This window comes from Phyllostomus discolor, chromosome 2 (genome assembly GCF_004126475.2).
Source record: "Phyllostomus discolor isolate MPI-MPIP mPhyDis1 chromosome 2, mPhyDis1.pri.v3, whole genome shotgun sequence".
In the NCBI taxonomy this organism is placed as follows: Eukaryota; Metazoa; Chordata; class Mammalia; order Chiroptera; family Phyllostomidae; genus Phyllostomus; species Phyllostomus discolor.
In genome coordinates, this window is record NC_040904.2 from 7,437,174 (window position 1) to 7,457,015 (window position 19,842).

At 48.3% G+C, this 19,842-nt stretch overlaps 1 protein-coding gene across 1 annotated transcript in view; it reads left to right on the top strand.

The window, feature by feature from the left end:
- The first annotated feature begins 13,534 nt into the window (after positions 1–13,534).
- MX1 (MX dynamin like GTPase 1) overlaps positions 13,535–19,842 on the top strand; it is a 29,619-nt gene continuing 23,311 nt past the window's right edge. Inside the window, exons 1-2 of the mRNA XM_036017449.1 lie at positions 13,535–13,580; positions 14,699–14,825. Of these exons, the coding sequence (XP_035873342.1) occupies positions 14,721–14,825 (105 nt within the window). The 5' untranslated portion in view covers positions 13,535–13,580; positions 14,699–14,720. The remainder of the gene's footprint in view (positions 13,581–14,698; positions 14,826–19,842) is intronic.

Consider the following 19,842-nt stretch of genomic DNA (forward strand, 5'->3'; position numbering starts at 1 on the left):
ACCCTACCCCCACCCCACACACTGCGGTTTCCTCCTTCAGTGTGACTGTGGATCTGGGCTTTGTTCCTAACACGCGAGGAAGTAAAGGAAGACGCCCGGATGTAAACAAGCCACGTTATTTACTCACAGCTGCCTAGCGAGGGGTCAGCCCCTGTCACTGGTGTCTGGCGGAGACTCACCCGCAGGAGAGGAGTGGGCGTGGTCTTAGTGGAGGGAAGGGAAGGCCCCAGGTGTGCCACAATGAAAGGTGTGGACTGGGGGTTGGGGGCTACCTAGGATGGGGGGAGGGGCATCCTGTGTGATTGGTGAGGGTGCGTACGTAGCTTTCTCTGGTTGGTCCTAAGTTGACAGTGGGCACGAAACTTAGAGGAAGCGCTCAGTTATTGGTTAAGTCCTGTCTATTTTGGGCCAGGTGTTCAGGGGGCCATCATTCGCCTGCCTGAAATGGTCACTAGGGGTAGCAGCCTGACTTCCTACCGTTCCGACCCACAGCAGCCGGCTCCCTGGGCTGGTTACTGCGGGCTGGGCTGGGGGTCAGGGTTCTGTGGACATGAGGTTCGGCCATTGTGCATGTACACTCACTCTCCCCCCGCCGACCTGACCTCGTGGGACCTTCCTCCCCCCTCTGCCCTGGACACTGCGGAAGCGCTTCCGCAGGTGAGTCGGCTTTGATCCAAGAGTGTGCCAGGCTCCCCGGGCCTGTGATCCACACCTCCCCCACCCCGCTGCTTGGTGTTTAGGCTGCCCCCAGGTTCCTCGCAGGGGCGGGAGTTGCCCTTTTGGTTGAGGGTTTTGGGGGAAGGTGTTCTTCTCAGTGGTGTAGCGACACAACCAGGGAGTATCCATGAAAAGTTATCCACAGATGGGACAAGCAAGTTTGAATTTCCTATTGTGTCCCTATCCCCTGAGACCCCAAAATGCCCCTTTTGTCACGCACAGTGACATGATGTACGGGTTATTATTTATCATTACATCCCAAATCATCCCAAACTGTACCCCTGAAATTTCTGATCTCACTGTTGCTGTTAGGGTGGGCGGCGAGGTGAGCTGCGAAAGAATTCCCAAAGAGAAGAAAATGCAAACGGCGAAGTTCTCGTTTTGCTTTCCCAAGGGAGGGAAAGGGCTGGATGCAGAGAAGTGCACCAGCAGCACCAGCCGCACCAGCACTGCGGGGTCAGCACTGCGGGACCAGGACTTCGAGTGTTTGTCCGGTGATGGGGCGCTGGTAGAGTGGGATGTTTCAGTTGGGCTGCAGCCTGTTGCCACGTCATCTTCGGGTGCACGGTGGATGTTTGGTAGGTTCCCAGAGCCTCTGTGCCTCCAGGGCGCCTCCAGTGGCTTTCTAGTCCTGAGGATAAAGGCTCATGAAACAATTAGGGTCAGTCATGCTTTCTGGGGTCCAGCCAGCTCTGGAAAAGAGGGCCTGAAAAAAAAGGGGCTTTTGTCCTGTTAGTTTCTTTGCATGAGGAATTCACACGTGAGCCTCAGCTAGGCGCCTCTGGCTCAGGGCCTCTCGCGAAGCTGCAGTCCAGCTGTGGGCCAGGCAGTGGCATGTTTAGCTCTCTTCACTCAAGGCTCCACTGCAGGTGGTGGGGTTAATTAGTGGCCCCCCAAAATCGCCAGGCCCTAGTCCCTGGAGCCTGTGGTTGTTACCTTATATGGAGAGTCAGCCTTCTGGAGAGCTGGTCTTTGCAAAGCTGATTAAATTAAAAACAGAGATAACCCTGGGTTATCCAGATGGGCCCTGAACAGAATCACAGGTTCTCATAAGAAGGAGGCAGAGGGAGCCCTGACGTCAGAGAAGTATGTCAACAAACAGACGGAGCAGAGAGGGGGGTTTGAAGATGCTAAGCTGCTGGCTTTGAAGATGGAAAAAGAGGCCACAAGCCAAGAGATGCAGAAAAAGCAGCTCTAGACGCTGGAAAAGGGAAGGACGGGCGTCCTGCAGAGAGTCCCCAGGGCACAGCAGCCCTGTGAACAGTGTGTCTCTAGCATGGAAACTGGTCTTGGACGTCTGGCCCCCAGAACCGGAAGAGAATTAGTGTTGCCTTTGATAAGCCACAGAGCGTGCAGCCTGTGTTCCAGCAGCCACAGGAAACTGGCACGGCCTCCAAGCCCACTCACCTGGCCGGTCACGGGCCTCGGGCCCTTGGCGGCTGGTGGGGGGAGGCATCGGTTCTCACCGTCATGTCACACAGACTGGGACTCTGCCTTGCGTCTCAGCCCAAACGAAAGGTCTACAGAATTCTCGGGACGGTATTTTGTCAATGAAATGGATTTGATTTATTTTCTTCTTAAAGCTGCCCAAGTGATTGCGATAACAGGCAGGTGTGGGAATGATTCTTTAAAAAAAAACAAACAAACAGGAGAAAATCAAGTTTTAATAAGTGCGCATGGGGAAATCACAGAAGCGTGTTAAGTTTCAAGGACAGCAAGGCAAAATGAGGTGTACATGTCATTCTGGACTAAGGAGGAGGCATATAGGACTTCAAAGTGAAATAAGGAAATTCACATGGAGATAAAAAAGAGTTCATTTTTTAAAAGATTTTATTTATTTATTTTTTAGAGAGGGAAGGGAGGGAGAAAAAGAGAGAGAGAGAGAAACATCAATGTGCAGTTGCTGGGGGTCATGGCCTGCAACCCAGGCGTGTACCCTGACTGGGAATTGAACTTGCGGCACTTTGGTTTGCAGCCCACGCTCAATCCACTGAGCTATGCCAGCTGGGCCAAAAAGAGTTAATTTTTGGCAAATAAATGTTGGGCCCTCTTGAAACAGCAGGACACAGAGAGGACTTTGATGGAAGGAACCTTGCGAGGCTCACATTAAACTATCGTTCATATGACGCTATAGTTACCTACGGTAATAACTCCCTTCCTGGAGAAGTCCTCTTATCCAAATTCTTTTAGGCCAATGAAAGGAAGGGTAAAGCTCTTCCTGAGTTTTTCATGTCTTAAAAACATTCAGCTTAAAATAATCCATCACCCAAAAGGCGTGTTTTGGGTTGGCCAACTCTCCCCCCGCCTCACTACGGTCCAGCTTGGGTCCACCTATTTCTCTCCCCCATTGTATCCATTTGCCTTTTTCTTTCTATTTATTTACTTTTTAATATTGGTTTCATTTTTGTTCAGGTACCATTGTCTCCATTTCCCCCCTCACAACTCCACCCCATCCCAGCCACCCCTACCTCCCACCCTCAGTCCTACCCCACTTTGACTTTGTCCATAGGTCCTTCATACATGTTCCTTGATGACCCTTCCTGCTTTTCCTCCTACTATCCCCTCCATGTCCCCTCTGGTCACTGTCATTTCATTCTTAATTTCAATGTCTCTGGTTACATTTTGCTTGCTTGTTGTTCTGTTGATTGGGTTCCACTCATGGGTGAGACCATATGGTATTTGTTCCTCACCACCTGGCTTATTTCGCTCAGCATAATGCTTCCAGATCCATCTATGCTGTCACAAAGGAAGGAGCTCCTTCTTTCTCTCTGCTGCATAGAATTCCATTGTGTAAATATACCATAGTTTTTTAATCCACTCATTTACTGATGGGCACCTAGGTTGCTTCCAGCACTTGGCTATTGTAAATTGTGCTGCTATGAACACTGGGGCGCATAAGATCTTTTAAATTGGTGTTTTCAGGATTCTTAGGGTATAGTCCCAGCAGTGGAATTGCCGGGTCAAAAGGCGGTTCCATTTTTAGTTTTCTGAGGAAATTCCACACTGTTTTCCACAGGGGCTGCACCAGTCTGCAGTCCCACCGACAGCACGCTAAGGTCCCCTTTTCTCCACAACCTCGCCAGCACTTGTCGTTTATTGATTTGGTTATGATTGGCCATTCTGACCGGCGTGAAGTGGTATCCATTATGGTTTTAATCTGCATCTCTCTGATGGCTAGTGATGCTGAGCATCCTTTCATGTGTCTCTGTGCCCTCTGTGTGTTCTCCTCGGAGAAGTGTCCATTCAGGTCTCCTTCGCCCATTTTTCTGGAGGGTTGTTTGTCTTCCTGGAGTGGAGTCGTGTGAGTTCTTTATATCTTTTCAAAGTCAAACCCTTGTCCAACGTATCATTTGCAAATATATTTTCCCATACAGCTGGTTCCCTTTTCATTTTGCTGATGTTTTCTTTAGTCATGCAGAGCTTTTTAGCCAATCTGTTTATTTTGATGATGTCCCATTTGTTTATTCTTTCTTTTATGTCCCTTGCTCTAGGGGACATATTGGTGAAAATATTGCTGCGTGGAATGTCTGAGATTTTCCTGCCTGCCTGTGTTCTCTTCTAGGATTTTTATGGTGTCGCAACTTACATTTAAGGTTTTTTTTTTTTCGTCTGAGTTTATTTTTGTGTATGGTGGAAGTTGGTGGTCAAGTTTCATTTTTTTGAAAGATTTCCCAACACCATTTGTTGAAGTGGTTATTTTTACTCCATTTTATGTTTCTGCCCTCTTTGTCAAATATTAATTGGCCATAGAGACTTGGGTTTATTTCTGGGCTCTCTATTCTGTTCCATTGGTCTATGTGTCTGTTCTTATGCCAGTACCAGACTGTTTTGATTACTGTGTCCTTGTAATATAGTTTGATATCAGGTATTGTGATCCCTCTTACTTTGTTCTTTTTCAAAATTGCTGTGGCTATTCGGGGTTGTTTATGGTTCCATATAGATTTTTGAAATGCTTGTTCGATGTCTGTGACATATGTCATTGGTATTTTAATAGCAATTGCGTTGAATCTATAAATTGTTTTGGGTAGTATGGACATTCTGATAATGTTAATTCTTCCAATCCATGAACACAGTACATGCTTCCATTTGTTTATGTCTTCCTTAATGTCTTTTCTCAGTGTTGTATAGTTTTCTGAGTATGGGTCTTTTACCTCGTTGGTTAGGTTTATTCCTAGGTACTTTATTTTTCTTTTGCTATATCAAATGGGATTTTTCTTCCTGATTTCCTAATTTTTTTCCTGATTGTTGGTATACAAAAATGCCTTTGATTCTGAATATTGATTTTGTATTCCACTGTTTTGCCAAATTCACTTATTAGGTTGAGTAGTTTTTTGATGGAGTCTATAGGATTTTCTGTGTATACTATCATGTCATCTGCAAACAATGACAGTTTAGCTTCCTCATTTCCAATTTGGATACATTTTATTCCTTTTTTTTTTTTTTTGGTCTGATCACTGTGGCTAGGACTTTCAATGCTATGTTGAATAGAAGTGGTGAAAGTGGACATCCTTGTCTTGTTCCTAATCTTAGTGGGAAAGCTTTAGTTTTGCCCATTGAGTATGATGTTGGCTACAGGTTATTCATATATGGCCTTTATTATGTTGAGGTATGCTCCCTTTACCCTCATTTTGCTGAGTGTTTTTATCATAAATGGGTGCTGTGCATCATCAAATGCTTTTTCTGCATCTATTGATATGATCGTGTGATTTTTACCTTTCCTTTTGTTTATGTGATGTATTACGATTATTGATTTGCAAATATTGTACCATCCTTGCATGCCTGGAATGAATCTCACTTGATCATGGTGTGTGCTCTTTTTAGTGTATTGCTGGATGCAGTTTGCCAATATTTTGTTGAAAATTTTAGTGTCTATGTTCATCAGTGATATTGGCATGTAGTTTTCTTTCTTTCTTGTGTCTTTATCTGGTTTGGGGATTAGGAGGGTAGGAGGATGCTGGCTTTATAAAAAGAATTTGGGAGTCTTTTCTCTTCTTGGATTTTTTGTAATAGTCTGTGAAGGATAAGGGTTAGTTCATCCTTAAGTGCTTTGTAAAGTTCTCCTGTGAATCCATTTGGTCCAAGGGTTTTGTATGCTGGGAGTTTTTTCATTACTGCTTTGATTTCATCAGCTTGTTACCAGCCTTTCTGCTGCTGCTTCTTTAAGTTTTGGAGGATTATATTTTTCTAGAAATTTCACCTAAGTTTTCAAATTTCTTGGCATATAGTTCTTTGTAGTAATTTCTTACAGTCCTTTGTATTTCTGTGGTATCAGTTGTAATCTCTCCTCTTTCATTTCTGATTTTGTTTATTTAGGTCCTCTCTCTTTTTTCCTTGATGAGTCTGCTTAAAGGCTTGTCAATTTTGTTTATCATTTCAAAGAGCCAGCTCCTGGATTCACTGATCCTGAGAAATGTTCTTTTGGTCTCTATGTCATTTCATTCTGCTCTGATCTTGGTTATTTCCTTCCTTCTACTTACTCTGGGATTTGTTTGTTGCTGTTCCTCCAGCTCTCATAGATGTGGAGTTAGGTTGAGTATTTGAAATGTTTCTATCTTTTTTAGATGGGTCTGTATCACTATGAACTTCCCTCTCAGGACTGCCTTCGCTGGGTCCCATAAGTTTTGGACTGTTGTGAGTTCATTGTCACTTGTTTCCAGAAACTTTTTTCATCTCTCCCTTGATCTCATTCTTAACCCACTCATTGTTTAATAGCATGCTATTCAATCTCCATGAATCTGAGTGTTTTTTAATTTTTTCTTTGAGGTTGGTTTCTAGTTTCAGGCCCTTGTAGCCTGAAAAGATGCTTGATATGGCTTCAATTTTCTTGAATTTGTTGAGGCTTGTTTTGTATCCAATCATGTCATCTATCTGAAAATGTTCCATGTGCATTAGAAAAGAGTGTGTATTTTGCTTCTTTGGGATGAAAGGTTCTATACATATCAGTTAAGTCCACTTGATCTAGGGCAATGTGCAATGCTGGAATATCCTTGTTGATGCAAAAGCACTAGGCTCCTATAATGGTACCTGACACACAGCAGACACTTTAGAAATGTTTTTTGGAGCAATGAGAAATGGCTGGCAGGTAACTGCCATGGCAACAGAGAGAACAGGACCACATGAAATGTGAAAAGGGAGGGGCTGTAGGGGAAGTTCTCACACTCTACCTCTCATGGCCAGTTACCTCAAACAGGAAAAGACTTTACTTCCCACCTCCAGCAGGAAGACGTTTTCTGCTCTACTACTCTAGCAAGAGAAAGGAGGATCTGTTTGCCTGGCAACCACTCAGCCAATGAAAAGCCACTACATGTCAGACAAACTCTAGTTTCCTCCAGGAGACCCTTTGCTTACAACAGCCCCTCTGAATGCCCTCCTTTGCTCTATAAGGGAGTGTTCCTCTCCTTGGTCCTCTGGACCCCCACATGACTGGCCATTGGATGCCCATGTCCTGAACTGAAATTCTTTAGCATTCCCAAATAAATCCCTTTTGCTGGAAAACTATCTGGCTATTTTTTTTAAGGTCAACAGGACCCAGTTTCCTTTCCTCACAAACTGTGTGATTTTCAGCAAAAGAATCCACCTCTCCAAGTCTCCATATCCTATCTGATTGGTTTTGGTGATACTGGAGAGCGTATGTGTAGAGAAATTAGCCTAGTGCCCAACGGGTTGATACTGCACGGATGCTCCATAACCAAAAGGTGGCATTTTTAATCCAGAGAGATTGCATTAGGGTCTCTCCCTAAAACTATAAAGCATGGAGCCCAGTTGCAGCAGAAGGGGCGTGAAACAGCCTGAGTTGGAATTTGAAAAACTGATAGATCAGGCTGGGCCAATTCCCATAGCCCCCTGGGGAGAGGTCCTGGAAAGGCAGGTTAGTCATTGCCTCCACCATATGAAAAATAAACTTTTTTAAAAAGATTTTATTTATTTATTTTTAGAGAGGGAAGGGAGGGAGAAAGAGAGAGAGAGAGAGAAACATCAATGTGGGGTTGCTGGGGGTCATGGCCTGCAACCCAGGCATCTGCCCTGACTGGGAATCGAACCTGCGACACTTTGGTTCGAAGCCCGAGCTCAATCCACTGAGCTACACCAGCCAGGAAAATAAACTTTTTAAAAGATTTACTTATTCATTTTTAGAGGGAGAGGAAGGGAAGAGGAAAGGGAGAGAAACATCGATCGGTTGGTTGCCTGTCGCCTCTCGTAGGTGTCCCCACTCTCCCTCGCCAAACCCAGGACCCAGGCATGTGCCCTGACTGGGAATGGAAGCTGCGACCTTCGGTTTTGCGGGACAATGCCCAACCAACTGAGCCTCACCTGTCAGGGAGAAAAAGAAACTTTTACAATGTGCTTATCGCCAGGTGAATACCAGAACAGGTGGCTCTGTCCCAGAAAAATGACTTTGGAATGGCCACCAGGCTTCCCCCAACGACTGCACATCGGGCCACACGTACACCAGGCCAGAGCTCAAGGCCCTCAGCTCAGCGCCTTCTGGGGCGGGAACAGCAAGAAGGCAAAGCCGGGCCTGGTCCTAGAAGACAGGGTAATAGCAACCTTGCAGGCGCCAGCCTTCTCATGAATTGCTAACGAAACACCCAGAGAATGCCCTTAAAACGAGAATGGATTCAGTTGTCTTGGCGTGGCCCCAGATCCTGAAGGCAATGCCGCTGGTCCGGGGACACCCTCTGAGAAGCACTGGTCTAGGTCACAGACACAGAGGAGAAAATGAAAGGGGGCAAAAGACACCTGACCCTGAACTGATGGTGCTCCGGCCGCGAGGGAGGGCGGCAGGGCGCTGCTTTGCCCGTGGGCCAAACCAACAGACGTGCGCACACTATTCCGACGGTTAGGGTCTGCCCCGCAGTCCCGCGCCCCGCTCTGACCCTCACTCCGCGCAGCACCCGCAAAAAACGCGCCCAGGCTCTGCCTGACACCTGAGCGACTGAGCAGGCAGGCAAACTCCTCTGCCTCTGAGCCTTCCCCAGCCACCTCCCTTCTGTCGTGGGCTCCGCCCATTCTACCACCGGAGCCACCTCCTCCTCCTCCTCCTCCTCCTCCTCCTCCGGGCTCAGCCCCCTCCCCAGGGACCACCCCCTTCTTCTGCCTGCCAGCCCCTGGCCCTGGATTTAGAAAACGGGAGTGTCTCCAATCTGACCTTCCTCACTGTGAACCAAGAAAAAGAAACTGAAACCGAGACCGAGTTAGTTAGGAAGCAGGAAATGGTGGAGGGGAGGCCGGCCCAGCGACTGTCCGGAGGTCACTCGAGGCCACCTGCTGCATGCCCAGAGCCAGTCCTCTTACTCACCATTCATGCATTCACTCAAGCATGCATGCGTGCGTGCATGCATGCATTTGAGAAACATTTATTGAACACTATGCTTGCAAATATTCTGGGTTCCAAGTGCAACAGTGAACACCCCCATCTGTCCCCTCCCCATTGGTGTTCAGAGTCACCGGGGCCAGAGCAGTGTAAGCCGGCCATGCTTCGAGGATTGGGGGTGTGGGGAGGGACCATGGGGCTCCCACGGAGCAAGGCTACTAAGCCTAGAGAAGGGCAGACGGAGGCTGTGTTCTGGAAAGGAGCCCGGTGCGCAAAGGGAAGGGCAGAGTAGAACCGTCCAACCGGAGAGGGGCCTGCCCCCCCACACCCCCACCCTGTACCATGTGGCCGAGGGCCTTCTTCCGGCCTTGCTGTCCCACAGGGCGCTGCTTCCTAGCTGAGCTGTAGCTGCGTCATGGAGCTGCCCCCCAGCCCTGCTGTCCTCACAACCCCGATGTATCACAATTGAGCTGTTTGCACTGAATAGTCTCCTTCCTCACTGCACCCCAAACTGGAAATTCCTGTTGGCATTGGACGGTACCAACAACCATTGGTTGACGACTATGACTGTATTATTACTGCATCACACGCCGCACATGCCGCCTGGGCTCTTCCAGGACCCAGGCAAAGGCCTGGGGAGGCACCATAATCAAGCATGCATTTGCGTCTCCTGACTGAGAGGGGGTGGCTCCCTATATTTTGCTCCTCAGGCACCTCACTCAACGGCCAACTGCTGCCTCCTGGGGCTGGCTGCGGCTCTTTCTCCTTTCACTCCCTAAGGGGAGTCCCCAGGGAGAGACCCCTGCCGCTTGAAGAGGCAGCGCCCTGCGTCCGTGGGAGTGACGTGTGCAGCCCAGGCCCTCCTTGCTCCCCCACTTTCCCCTGTGTTTCAGCAGCCCCAGCGCGCCCTGCTCACAGCCCGCCAGGAAGTGCTCTCATTCTTCTTTGTAACTAGGAAGTAGGTGAAGGTGTCCGGGGGACCCAAGTTTTGCCACCCTGATGCTGCCTTCTGGGATATTGCCATTCAGCTGGTTATTAAAAACCAACAGACTCGGGAAGAACCTCTGACCCTTGCCCTTGTACTTACTAATAGATTCAGATGGAAAGACCCCTCCCCCCCAGGAAGGCAATCTTACAATGCTCGCCTTAGTCTGATTGGAATGAAATACGGTAAATAGAGGGCTTCGGCCAGGGCCTGTCAGCTTGCCCAGCGAGAACTTGCCGGCTGCCTCGGTTCCTCTCTTTCTCAGCTACTTGTAAACCACCCATTCTCCTGGTGCCCCTTTTCCAGAACGCCCTATACACCCAATGTTGCCTAGCTGCCTGGCATTTTCATGCATATGTGAATTCCCGATGCCCACATATTAGAATTTGATCTTCCCCTGTGAATCTGCCTTAGCCCAGCTAGAAGAACGGAAAAGGCAGGAAAAGGTATTCATTTCCTTTAGCTCCCACAGAGGAGATGCCCAGCCACTCCCCCACCCCCACAGGTGAGTGGCCTGACAAAGGTTTCTCATTAATTCCTGGGAGAGCAGCGTGTGCCACCCCACCAGGCCACCCTGGGCGGCACTGCCTGGACCCCAGCAGTGACCTCTGCAGGACAAGCTGGGACCCCGGCTGTGCTGTGGGGCCTCTTCCCATTCTCTTGGAGGCCACCACTTTGAATTTGGTTCCATCCAGGCTTTCTCTGACCCCAAGACTTGGAGCTAGGCCTGGTTTGGGGTCTTTGAGTGGAGTGGGGGTAACCCTTGCTAATCACAGTCTTGGGGGGTCTTGTCTGAGCTAAGGAAAATGGAGGCAGAAAATACCTTTTCCGAAGAGAAATGTCACACTCCCCGCTCACCGAGTTGTCACAGAGACCTCCACTCTCGGGGCGGCTTAATCTCCGTCCCCACTTTCCACCCATTTCCACCCCCGAGAAATCAGATGAGCCGGCGAGGCTTAGGTGTACAAGGAAATTGAGAGAGGAGGAAGATGGCACTGGTCGGCAGGGACAGGGCGATGGGGGAGACTCCATTAACGTGAAATGCTTGAGAATTCCCAGTTGATGCTGCAATGGTTACCGGGAACCTCCAGCAGGAATTTAAAACCCCCAATTACTGTCAGTGCAATTGTTCCGAGACCAGGGGTTAAGTCACCCTCCAAGTGCAAGGCTACGTTCAGCTTTGGATGACTCAAGGCTTTTAGAGTAGCGGTTCTCCCCACAGGGCAGCAGGATCACCAGCACCGTCAGGCTGCTGGGCCCAGCGCCAGTTTCTGATTCGGTAGGGCTGGAATGAGGCCCAGAATCTGCACTCTCTGGAAACACCGGGAGACACGGATGCTCTGGAGCCTGGGGCGCCCTTGGGGAGCCTGGGGAGGCTGCAGCCTAGGGCGCGCTCAGCGGAGAAAGCTCAGTTTCGTTTCTGGGCCGTGCTCAGACCCTTCTGGTACTGGACTTTCGTTTCCCCGCGGCAGGAGGCGGGGCAAGGATCCAGGGGCGGAGCAAGCGCTGCATAAAGCGGAGGAGCGACTGGCTAGCTCGCCCCTGGCTGCGAGTGCGAGGGGAAAGGTGAGTGTCGCGTTCCTCGGTCCGCGGTCCGCGCGCACCTTCCAGACTGCTGGGTTGCGGGGCGGGGAGGCCGGGAAAGGCAGTTGGGAGAGGGGCGTTTGGGCTGCTGGCTGCGGAGACAAGCTCTCTGGGGTGTGGGCATTGCGGGGTCTAGTAACAATAATAATAGTAATAATAACGGTGTTGGCGGCCGTAATAATAACGGTGCTGGGGCGGACGCTTGATTCTAAGTCAGACTCAGGCTGCTGAGGCTCCTGGGTGATCGATCAAACACGCCCGCCCCCCCCCCCCCCCGTCCCGCCCCAGCCGGCAGCTTTTCTGCAAAAACTTTACGCAAAATAGTTTGAATTTCTGGTCTTGGCATATTTACGCGGAGCTGATGTGGATGGCAATAAAGAGACTCCTTGAGGGGCAGGGACTGTGGTCTTTGATTCACGAATTCAGATTTCACCGAGCATTTTTTTTCTGTGTGATTGGACGATGCTGAAAAAAAGACACAAAACTCCTAGCGATTCCTTTGCTTATCCTCGCCTGAAGGCATGCTTCCTGATTTCTCGAGGGAGGGGGAAAGAGAGAGAGAGGGAGAGAGAAACATCCATGTGAGAGAGAGAAACTGCACCAGTGGACTCTCCAAAGAGCCCCACCTAGCGAGGATGGATCCCGCACCCTCGGCATGTGCCCTGACTGGGAATCGCTCTGCTGCCCCCCACGGAGCCACACTGGCCAGGGCGCACAGTAATTATAGTTAAAACCACTCCTTGCTGAGACTGTGTGTGTGGGTAGGGTAGGAGAGACACGGAGTCTTCCGGGCATTGGGGTCCCTGGGGAGTGAAGGGTTGTCTTGTCTCCAGGTGGGAGAAACGGCAGCCCTACGACAGGCGTACGAAAGAAACGCTGCAAAACCGTGACGGTGTGAAATGCACGGGAGGCGGAAAGTAACTCTGACCCCCAGTGGCTGGCGTTCCCTTTTACTGACTGGGAATTTTTGTTTGTTTGTTTTGTAAATTACTTTATTGTTGTTCAACTCTAGTTGTCTGCATTTTCTCACTACCCCTCCCCACACCCCAGCCAAACCCACCTCCCCCCCCACCCTTACTTCCACCCTCCCCCTTGGTTTTGTCCAGGTGTCCTTTATGCTAGTTCCTGAAAACCCTTCTCCCCACAGTCCCCACCCCGCTCCCTGACTGGGCGTTTTTTAAATTCTAATTAACTCTGGCATCTCCAAAGCCACGAATGAGTGTACTGCCGTTTCTGACCGGAACACGTGTCCCTGTCCCTGGAGGACCTGGGGACCCAGAGTAGATAAGGCATGTGTGGCCGGAAGGAAGTATGACTAGAAGGAAAAGAAGATAAAACAGGAAGGGGATGTGTTTAGGAATAGCTTTCGTGGGACTCCCTGAGCACAACAGTTTTTTCCAAAAGCATGGAGTTAAGGAATGAATTTCTAGGTTGCAAAATTCCATAATCGTCTTCAAAACGGATCACCTTTCGAGATCACCATTCTCTCCCTTTACGATAAAAGGGGTGCATCTCTGTCTCCCTCCCCAGCCCCCTCTTTTAGCCTTGCCGCTTATTTATTTTTACTTATTTGTTTCTACCCTTGCCCTTTGAACTGCACACATTGAGGAAGACAGCGTAGCTCCTGGGGGAGAGTCCAGTGGAGAAAAGCATCAGAAACAGATTGTGGATTCGAGCAGGGAATGCACAGCGAGGTCCTGTGCCTTGTCCCTCTGTCTTAGACTTAAAGTAGTCAAGATTTGCTAAAAGGGTGCCGGGAGCCATGAAGTGGCTTCAGAGCAGGTGCCCTGTGTCCCCTCTGCACCCGCACCATGGGAAGCTGTGGGAAGGCACCTGGATGAGTCCTCGCGGTCATCTGCCCAGGTTTGGGGCTAATTGGAATGTTTTGCAATATTTCAAGGAGGCGTTGGAGCACAGCTCTGCTCTTCCTGTGGAACTCGTCAGCGTCACAGTGCTAAGGACAAGGAAGGGATATTGCGGGTAAGTACGTGCTTTATATTTTTTATAAAGGACATCAACGGAGAAATATTTTTTTAAGATTTTATTTATTTATTTTTAGAGAGGGAAGGGAGGGAGGGGGGAGAGAGAGAGAGAGGGAGAGAAACATCAATGTGCGGTTGCTGGGGGTTATGGCCTGCAACCCAGGAATGTACCCTGGCTGGGAATCGAACCTGGGACACTAGAAATATTTTTACTTACGCTTCTTATCCAAGATTATTAGATGTGTACAATTTAATATTCAGAGATGTTTGGTCCCGGAAGTGTTTTCAAATACATTTCAAATTCATGCCTATAGTTTGGATGCAGGCAAGCATGATAAAGTGGTCAATCAAATGCTTTCAGAGAGGAAATGAATAACAATAGAATACACGTATGTGGGAGAAATGGAGCAAAGGTAAAAAGCAAGGCTCAAAAAGGACAGGAAAAATATCTTGGAGTTCATATATTTTTTTTAAACCGTAGGTTTGCCTATCAAATTACCACAATCGGATTCTTTTGGCTACATTAGACTATGTCCTATAATAATTTTATTTTTAAATGGAAATTTAAAAAGTGCATCGTAAATTTCATTCCTTGGCACTGTCTACATTTATGATGAAAAATGTTTTATGTTTAACCTAAAATTGTGACAGGAAATGCCTTTTTAAAAAAAAAATCCATGGGCCCCGACCCCTGTGGCGGAGGGGGTTGGGTGTCATCCCAGCGGGTGAAAGGTCACCAGGCTGACGCCTGGTCGGGGCTTGGTCGGGGCTTGGTCGGGGCTTGGGACTGGGTGGCAGGTACGATCCGCAGTCCGCGTGCGCACAAGAGGCAGCTGAACGACGTTTCTCTCCTTCTGCTTCTCCCTCCTTTCCCCTCTGTCTAAAAATAAATAAACAAAATCTTAAAAAAAAGTCTCTCAGGCCTGGAAGCGCATGCACGAAGACCACGGAGCTGCAGCACGGCCTGCGTCTCCCTCTGACTTCTGCTTCCTCGGGCCCCTCCTGCGGGGTTTTTTGTTTTTTTCAGGCAGTCAAGAGTGGCGGGGACGGGGCTTGGTTCCGTGGTTGAATACACCCTGCTTCTGACTCGCTTTCTCCCGATCTGCTTGGTTTTCAGCTGAACTGATAAAGGAAGAAGATGGGTCATTCTGGCTTGCAAACCAAAAATCCCAGTTCGGCCTCTGGATCCAATCATGAGCTATCGAACGAAAATGCGAATGAGCCAAAGGAAAATTGGGAAACTGTAAGTTGCTGCCTGAAAAATCCCTCTCCGTGTAGACGTGAGCTCTGTCCCTTTTGGGGCTGCCCTGGTGCGGAGCGCTGTCTCGGCAGCCGGAGAGGCCGGCTGCCCCGCCCCCACTCCCTACCCCCCACCCCCCTGAGCCGGACTGGGAGCACCTCCTGCAGCCAAATGCAGACCCTTCTGCCTTCCACGAGGATGCTGGCTGAGGTGCAGTTTTGGCCAGGGAAACCAGGCAAGATGCTGATTGGCTCGCGTAGGAATTAGCCTGGGCCTTTGGGCCGGGGGAGCCCTGTGTCCCCGCGCGTCCATGCCATGGTTCAGTCTCAGCTGCAGCCCTCGGAGTTGCCATCACGACGTTCCCGCACAGGGTAGCCACGTGGTGCCTCCTTTTCCTGGAATCAAGGCACATGTTCCTTGGGAACCAGATGGGGCTTCTGGAATCAACCCGGCCCAAGGGTGGTCCCAACACCGACACCTGCAGCTGTGTGGTCTTCGCGTTGGCCCTCCCTTTAAAAGGCCGGGCTTCCCTTTCCTGGAGGGCACGGTAACAGGGTGTACTTCCTGTGGCTATTGAGAGCAGTGAGTGCAGGTGGTCTGGCCACTTCGGAACGGGTTTTAAAGCCACGGATCCCCAGCTTCATGCAAGTTGACCCTTTTGATAATCAATGTTACCCATATTTTAAGCGATAGTTAAAACCATGTTGAAGGACATAGAAAAATAAAAGGCCCACCCATCTTTCCCCCTCTCTAACGTAACTGTGTCCGGCATGGCTGAAATGGATGGTGAGTGTATGGGGCAGTCAGAATTCTCACAGCTCACGCCCACTTGCTTGGATGTGGCTTTCGCTTCTCCAGGTTAGGTGGAACAGAGGGTGTCGTGCGACCTGGCCATTCTACTTCCAGGTGTAGGCCTCGGTTCTCCAGGTGTGGTTCCCAGACCAGCAGTATCCGCATCACCTGGGAGGGTAGATGTTTGAAATGCAAATGATCACACCCCCATCTGCACCTCCTCTAGACCCAGAGAACTGGAAACGCCCTGAGTGGGGTTTTTACAACAAGCCCCCCAGATGATTTCCACTATGTGCTAAAGTTTGAGAACCACTAGGCGAGGGGTGTCAAACTCACTTTCATCAGGGGCCACATCAGCCTCGTGGTTGCCTTTGAGGGGCTGAATGTAATTTCAACTCCTTAACAGTTAAGGAGTAGTTACATTTATACAGCCCTAAAATTATGTTGGCCCCTCTGAAGGCAACCTCAAGGCTGATGTGGCCCCCGGTGAAAATGAGTTTGACACCCCTGCAACTAGGAAAACACTCGCACAGACTCTTATGAACAAAGCTGTTAGCCATGCCCCTAACAGCTTTGTTTATAAGCAAAACCCAGAACCAACACGAATACCCAGGAGGGATGGGATACATACGGAGATTGTGGTATGCTTATGCAGCAACATTCTATATAGTGGTGAAAAATGAATGAACTAGGTCCCCAGGCATTCAGATGGCAGAGTCTGAAAAACAATGACGAACCAAAGAATCAAGTCATAGAAGAAATGTGCAGTGTGATTCCATTTATATAAAGTTCCAACGCAGATGACAATAAGCAAGGCATTGTTTAGGGAAAGATGGGGTGGTGCAACTATGAAGAAGAGCAAATATGCAGTTATCACAAGCCTCGGGGTACAAGGGCCCTCGGGGAGGAGGAGAGCGAAGGGGTAATAGGAGGAAGGTGACTGGGGAGCAGTGTGCAGAGCCAGTGTCTTAAGTACCGGGAATATGTCTTTTCTTAACCCGGGTGGTTGGCAATGCATATTTGCTAATTGTTCACCTTTTATACACTCTGCGAACGGATGATACAAGAAAGGAAAATAAAAGGAACCTAGAAGGGGGCCTGATCCTGAGGCTACTCACGAATACAGAAACACACCCGGTCTCCTGGCACGGCCACCGGGGGCTTCCCCTGTGGCGGCGTGCCCCACTCCTTTCTCAGGTGTTGTTAAGAGAGAAAATTTCACCTTGTTTTAAAAAAAAAAAACTGCAAGGGAGATTTTATTCACTATTGCAAAAGGGGAGAGAGATGGACAACTGGGGTTTGTGGCCAGCAGGCGGGGTGAGAGAGGAAAGCGAGAAATGCTCAGAGGAACGTAGTTAGGAGGGAGGGGGTGGGGGAGGAGCTTGATGAGACATGGAAGGTGAGCCATTCCTCATGAATTGGCTTAGCAGCAGGCTGAGGAAGGGACTCAGGAGCCCCATTCAAGGTTGGTTGAGAGAGTCCTCGCCTCCCGCTGAACTGGTGGGCATTCCCCATAGATGAAGTTTTGAGTTCATGCACTCGGTAAGGTGGCGGTTTCAGTCCAAGGCAGCTTTGTCTCTTGGGACATGTAGCAGTATCTGGAGACACTTTGGTTTCTCAACTCATGGGAAATAGTGACTAGAAGCCAGGGATTCTGCTAAATCTCTTATAATATACAGCATAGCCGCGCCCCCCCCCTCCCCCCACCAAACACTTGTCTGGCCCAAAATAAATGTGTCTTCTCACCCTGATGTAAAGGAAACATTGCAGTAAAATGTATGCATATTACAAAGCATATACAAAATAGGAGTTAAAAAGGAAAAGGTAAAAATAAACAATAGTATTATCTCATTTTCTTCTTCATCAGGCTGTTTTCTCGTCGTTGCATCTTGAGAGTTCTTCGTGCATTCTGAGTGCAAGTCCTTGTTGGACACATGCTTTGCAAACCTTTTTTCACACACTGTGGTCTGTCTTTTCATTCCTTTAACAGCCTCTTTTAAACATCTGATGGTTTCATGTTGATGAAGTCTAATTTATCAGTTGGTTCTCTTGTGGATTCTGCTTTTGGAAACACACCTAAGGAACCATAGCCTAATCCACAGTCGCAGAGGTTTTCTCCTGAGTCGTCTTCTATAGAGCTTCTATAGTTTTAAGTTTTATTGCCACTGGGTTTATGATCCATTGTGATTTAATTTTTGTATATGGTGTGATATATGAGGGGACCCCAAAAGTTAAAACAATTATCTTGTGGAGGACAGGCCCCTCGTAGGACAGGCTTTCCCCACTAGGTGAGTGTTCTGGGAACCCATGTGTATCAGTGTGCCAGCTGGCGTTGTTGTGAGAGGCTGCGTTTGGCTTCAATGAAATTTTTTTTGGAAGACTCTTTCAGTGTGTTTGCCCATGTCATGATGGGTGATTTACGAGCGCACCTGCACACACCGCACTGACTGTTCAGCAGTTTTTGGCTAGAAACAGCATGACCTCCGTGCCCCACCCTTCCTATTCACCTGCTCTCGCCCCTAGTGACTTTTTTTTTGTTTCCTTGGATAAAAAAAGTCCTCAAAGGGAAACATTTTGCCAATGTGGAAGAGGTGAAACAAAAAAACAGCAGAAGCACTAAAAGGCGTCAAAATCAACAAGTTCAAAAGTTTTGAGCAGTGGGAAAAAATTTCTCAATAGGTGTATTGCGTCATATGGATGATACCTTTGAAGGTGACTGAGGTTTAAACATGTAAGAATAAATGCACATTTTTATAAGTAAATTCTGAGTATTTTTAGGTCCCCCCTTGTATAGATATAAGTTCCTTTTTTTTTTTGCATGTTGATAATTAGATTTTCACAATACTGTTTGTTGAGAAGCTTGTCCTTTGTCCACTGCATCGTCCTTGCACTATTGTCAGTTGTTCATGTGTGTGTCAGTTTATTTCTGGAATACGTATCTATTCTGTTGACTTCTTTCTCCATTTTTATACCAGTTATCACACTGGCGGAGTTCCCGAGGCTTTATAACAATTCCTGAAATATGGTAATTTAGCCTTCTGGCTTTGTTCTTCCTTTTCAAAGTCATTCGAACTATTCTAGCCATATGGAGACCATTTACATTTCTTGTGATTGTTAATATTAATCGGGGTTTGAGAAGATCATTTTGCTATTTGTTTTCTGTTCACCATTTCTGTTCTTCGTTTCTTCTTCTTTTTCTACCTTCCTTTGGGTTAATCAAATATTTTTTTATGATTTCATTTTATCTCCTTTGTTGGCTCATTAAGTATAAACACTAAGAACTGTCTTACTGTTTGTATGAAACACCGTTAACTGACCAAGCCTACCTTCAAGGGATACTATACTCCTTCAAATTTAGTAGAAGAGCCTTATGACAGCCTGCCGTCATGTCTCCGCTCTCAGCCCTCGTGCTATTTTTTTTTAAGATTTTATTCACCCATTTTTAGGGAGGGAAGGGAGGGGGAAAGAGAGAGACAGAGAAAGAAACATCAATGTGCGGTTGCTGGGGGTTATGGTCTGCAACCCAGGAATGTACCCTGGCTGGGAATCGAACCTGGGACACTTTAGTTCCCAGCCCGCTCTCAATCCACTGAGCTACGCCAGCCAGGGCTGCCCTCGTGCTATTTTTGTCATGAGTTTTAACTTGACCTATACCATAAATCCCACGATACCTTGCTATTTTTGTTCAACAGTCAAATAGCCTTTAAACAGGCTCGAGTAACTGAAAAAGTGCAGTAGTTCCCATGTCTGGTGCAGACTCCTCTGTGTAGATGAAGATCGCCATTCATCGCCGTTTTCCTTCCCCTGGAGGGAATTGAGCGTTTCCCGTGGTGCGGCCCTGGCGGTGATGGCTTTGTTCACCCTTGGTGCGCCTGAACACGCCTTTCCTTCCGCTCCATGGTTAGAAGGTGTGTTCAGCCCTTTGAAAGTGTGGCTCCACTGTCTCCTCACTGGCATGACTTCTGGTGGGAAATCGGCTGACATCTCTGCCGCTCCGTACGCAACGTGCCGTTCTCCGGCTGCTTCGAACGTTTTCTCGGTATCGCTGGTCTGGAGCAGTTGGACTAGATCGATGTCGTTTACTTTATGTCTCTTATTCATTGAGTTTCTCGGACCTTTGGGTTTGTAGTTTTCATCAAGTCTGGGAAATTTTCATCTATTATTTCTTTGATTTTTTTTCCCCCTTCCTCTCTCACTGTGTTTGGTAGCCTGAATAACCTGTGTATGG